The sequence below is a fragment of the Mus caroli genome, chromosome 6 (genome assembly GCF_900094665.2).
Source record: "Mus caroli chromosome 6, CAROLI_EIJ_v1.1, whole genome shotgun sequence".
In the NCBI taxonomy this organism is placed as follows: domain Eukaryota; kingdom Metazoa; phylum Chordata; class Mammalia; order Rodentia; family Muridae; genus Mus; species Mus caroli.
In genome coordinates, this window is record NC_034575.1 from 121,028,111 (window position 1) to 121,032,959 (window position 4,849).

At 49.2% G+C, this 4,849-nt stretch overlaps 1 protein-coding gene across 1 annotated transcript in view; it reads left to right on the forward strand.

Moving 5' to 3' along the window:
* Scnn1a (sodium channel epithelial 1 alpha subunit) overlaps positions 1–4,849 on the forward strand; it is a 24,275-nt gene that overhangs the window by 9,011 nt on the left and 10,415 nt on the right. Inside the window, exons 2-3 of the mRNA XM_021164186.2 lie at positions 796–1,069; positions 1,951–2,141. Of these exons, the coding sequence (XP_021019845.1) occupies positions 796–1,069; positions 1,951–2,141 (465 nt within the window). The remainder of the gene's footprint in view (positions 1–795; positions 1,070–1,950; positions 2,142–4,849) is intronic.

Consider the following 4,849-nt stretch of genomic DNA (forward strand, 5'->3'; position numbering starts at 1 on the left):
GGAATAAGAAATCTTGCCTATATTAAATTTAGGAGTAGATCTGATAAGTATAAGGTTTACTCTTGATTATATGTACATAAGCTGTGTGTGTGAGCCACATGTGTGAGTGTGGCTGGAAGCCAGGGGTGGGAGTCAGATTTCCCTGGAATGGAGTTAGAGGGTTGTGAGTGCTCTGATGTGGNCGCTGAGCAATGAACCTGGGTCCTCTGGAAGAGCATCATGTATTCTCAATGGCATGCCCTCTCTCCAGCCTCAGTGTGATGTTAATGAAAATATTTTCCATTTGTTGCTAGTATCTAGAAATGCAGCTCATATTTGTGTGTTGGATTTGCATCTTGCAGCCTGGTTTTAATTTATCATCTCGGCTTTGTGTTTCTTAGACCGTAATTCTAAGGATGTCCATCGTGCAGATGGTAATACAGCCAGTATTGAGAATGAAAACTGTAGGGATTTATATGGAATCGTGTTTTGGTGGGTCCCTTCCAAATCTCATTAAAATGTAGCCTCTGAAGAAGGGGCAAAGGTGGGAACTTCATCTGGTATTTTCAGAGCAGTGCAGGGAGATTCTGAAAGTGCAGTCACTCAGGCAGGGCGACCTGAGCTAAGAGAACAGACTCTTTTTGACCTGTTCAAATACAACTCCTACACTCTACATTACCCAGCTGATAGCCCTGGAGCTCTCTCTCACAGGATCACTGATCCCCCTCGGTGTTTATGGAGAACACCGTGGCCCTTCGAGGCCAGGGATTCGGCAGANNGCCCCTGGACCGACCTCCTCCTCATCGGCTTTTTCAGATACACTGAAATTAAAGAGGAGCTGGAAGAGCTGGACCGCATCACGGAACAGACGCTTTTTGACCTGTACAAATACAACTCTTCCTACACTCGCCAGGCTGGGGACCGCCGCCGCAGCACCCGCGACCTCCGGGGTGCTCTCCCACACCCCCTGCAGCGCCTGCGCACACCACCTCCACCCTACCCCGCCCGCTTGGCGCGCAGCGCGTCTTCCAGTGTACGCGACAACAATCCCCAAGTGGACAGGAAGGACTGGAAAATCGGCTTCCAACTGGTAAGCCCCGCCCCTCGGTCCAGGATCNGCCCACGAGCTTGCTCGGTCCCATGGACCGCCTACTCCTTCAAACTGAAAGGCCTGATGGACTTTCCAGCGGGTAACACCAATACGTGAATGAATGAATGAATGAATGAATGAATGAATGAATGAATGAATGAATGAATGTAGCAAAGGATAAATGGCGAGAAGTGAAATCTGTTGCAGAAAATATACGTTTCTGAATTCTAGTCCCTACTGATGGGACTCAGTTGAGACCCTCCTGTGAAGAACTGAAGTTCTTCAAGCCTGTAACAGAAGGTAAGTAAATGAGACACTTAGACAGTAAAATGAGATGTGTGTGTGTGTGTGAGTGAGTGCATGTCTCTGTGTGTATGTGTGTAACCCAGGTCCTTGTCCGTGCTTGGCAAGGACTCTTCTGTTGAGCTACATCCCTGCACCCTAAACATGTAGACTCAAAAGGATGGGTAGGAGGAAATGGGACAGAGGCTCATCTAGTGAAGGAGAGAGGGAGGCCCCGGCGAGATGGGCCGCACCACCAGCTCACGGAAGTTCTAGGCTCACCTCTGTTGTGGGAACGAAAGTCTGATCCAGTCTGATCCCAGAAGCTTTCTCGCACCAGTGAAAGGGGAGAATTCTTGTTTCTTTCTACCTGGTTGCATAAGTAATTACAGTGAGGAGTCACTGCCTACCATTACCTCAATCCCAGGGTCCTCTGGCCACCTCTCCTAGGGGCTTCTAGGGAAGTGTTTCTCCCCTTCTCTTCTACCCACACCCTGTTCCCTGTACCTACATGCCCATCAGCCCTCAGAACACCTCAGCTCTCAGTCCTTGACCTTGGTGGCTCACTGACGTGCACTGACGCTCCTGTCTCTGTGCAGTGCAACCAGAACAAATCAGACTGCTTCTACCAGACATACTCATCCGGGGTGGATGCCGTGAGGGAGTGGTACCGCTTCCATTACATCAACATTCTGTCCAGACTGCCCGACACCTCGCCTGCTCTAGAGGAAGAAGCCCTGGGCAGCTTCATCTTCACCTGTCGTTTCAACCAGGCCCCCTGCAATCAGGCGTGAGTAGGCCCCCTTGCTGGCTCGGTTGTTCCTCAGAATCTCCTCTCCTGGGTCCTCCTGAGGGCTCAGGAAGTTCTCTGCGTGGTTAGGTGAGGAAATGATCCAAGGCAGGTGCCCAAGTCTGTGCCCAGCNTGTTGCCTGTAGACGGGAGTGTGGTAAGATCCATGGATGGTAGGTCCCAACCAGAGTTCCCATGACTGTTCCGTCCTTTCATGGTCTGGTGACGCTTCCATTTCACATCATTCTTCAGAGCCTTTTCTTTGTAAAATGGACACAAATCCAAACACAAGAGAGAAGGTTTATTCAGTAAATATTTCTGATTGTGTGGACCATGTGCCAGACTCTGCTGTAGGCGTCTGAGATGTATTACAGGAAAAAATATGTTCAATCCTTGCCTGATTGGCATTTTTACTAAAGTAATGAAGACCACGATGCTAATACCCACCTTAAGAGTCATGTCACAGCCGGGCATGGTGGCACATGCCTTTAATCCCAGCACTCGGGAGGCAGAGGCAGGCGGATTTCTGAGTTCGAGGCCAGCCTGGTCTACAGAGTGAGTTCCAGGATAGCCAGGGCTACACAGAGAAACCCTGTCTCGAAAAACAAAAAAACAAAACAAAACAAAACAAAAAACAAAAAATAAAAGAGTCATGTCACATGTATAAGATAACAAATGTGAGGTTACTTTATACACTCTAGGGCATGGTGGGGGTCAGTCGTTATCTTGTACCCAAACAGGTGAAGGAAGAGACACTCCCAGAGGCTCAGGCTGGCCTAAGGATTCTCCACAGCCCACTGTCCCTCAGGGATAATTTCTGTTAGGGCCCCTGTCATAGCATCTATCTAAAGAGGTCACAGCCACCAGCTCAGGCCCTCTAAGCGCGGATACAAGGGGGAAGTGAGGGACTTCCTTCTCCCTTCTGTAGCCTCTAGCTGCATANTCCTGCTTTCTCCTCCACCTCTGCTCCCCAGGTTTTCAAGGGCCACCTTCTTGCTTCTGGCTGGCTGGGGCACCTTCTTGCTTCTGGCTGGCACTGAGGCCGTGTCTCTACAGGGGACCCTTCCCTCCAGTGTCCCCCGAGAGTGGCAGTAGGACCAGGTGTCACCTGCTTCTCTGGCTTCTCACTCTGTGTGCTCACATGCCCATCCCATGGCTTGGTCCTGCCTGTGCTCTTTGTTTGTTTGGGGATAAACAGTTGCAGCTGGGAAGCGAGGCAGCTAAGCCTGGGCCAGCCATACCTGTCCTGTTGCCAAGNCTCCCTGTCATCTCCCACCTTTGTCCACTCCAAGCCCTTGCCTCCCTTGCCCACAAGTCCATCGTTTATCTTAGTCTTGGCATGCAGGTCCCGTCCTCAGTTTGTCATCTCCTTTCCCACGAGGACTGTTGGGACAACTCTGTAAGCTGTCTAACTTTCTGCCCCCAAGTTCTCCCTTCATTCTTCACAGAAGGCTTTGTCCATTTCTGTTGCTATAACAGAATACTACAGACTGGTTGGTTTATGAAAAAAAAAGAGAAGAGAAGAAGAAGAAGAAGTTCATTCTTATAGTACTAGGGGTTAAAAAGCCTGAGAGCCTGGGGCGGGAACTTGGTGAGGGCTCCCACAGCCTTAACAAAGCAGAAAGGGGAAGGGAAAGTGAGCCTGGGAAAGAGGGTCAGGAAGGGCGGGCCGACCCAGCAAACGTCCATGTGTTCATAGCTAACCCTCTCAGGACTCCGTGGATGCGCTCATGAGGATTGACTCCATGGTCCTGTCTCTTCCTGTTGGATCCCATCTCCACCAAATTGGGAAGTAATTTTCCAACCCAAGAATTGAGAGGCACATTTGAAACGTAGCAGGGAGCTTAAGTTTGTGATATTAACTATTCCAGTCAGTCCTGTTCAAAATCCTCCAAAGTAGGAACTGGAGAGACTCGGCAGGCTCAGACTAAGAGCGCTGGCTGCTCTTGCAGAGGACCCAGGTTCCGTTCCTANCACCCATAATGCGGCTCACAATTGTCCTTAACTCCAGATCCACGGGATCNGACACCCTTTTCTGGCCTCCAGAGGTGCCAGGCATGCTCGTGGAGCACAGATGTGCAAGCGGGCAGAGCACTCACACACATACAATCAATATAATAAAATCCTCTGCAGTCTCCTGTGGCTTGCTCAGTCTAACTGCACTTCCTTAGCATGGCCTCCTGGACCCTCCCCTTCATGACCTCCTGGACCCTCCCCTTCGTGGTCTCCTGGACCCTCCCCTTCTCCTTCCTCTTCTCTTTTGGATTTCTTTCTCCTTTTGTTTTTTTTTTTTGTTGTTGTTGTTCTGAAGATCAAAGCCAGAGCCCACAACACGCAAGCAAGCTCTCCATTGCTGAGCTCCGTCCTCAGACATAATCTTCTCCTTAATGACACGTAGTTAAAGTCTTCCCTTTCATATGGACACTTTAGTGGTTTTTAAATATGTTTAGAGTTGTGCAACTACTGTCATTATCTAATTTTAGTACATTTTTTTCACCCACCCTCAAGGAACCCATTTACTTCTTAGCAGTTCCCCATTCCATCCCTTTCAAGCCCTGGGAACCACTAATCTGCCTTCTTGTCTCAATGGACTGTTCTTTGTGGGGTTTCACACAAGGGCTAGGGATGCAATCCAGTGGTAGACTGATCGTCTAACATTTATTAGGTTCTGAGATGGATATATATATATATATATATATATATATATA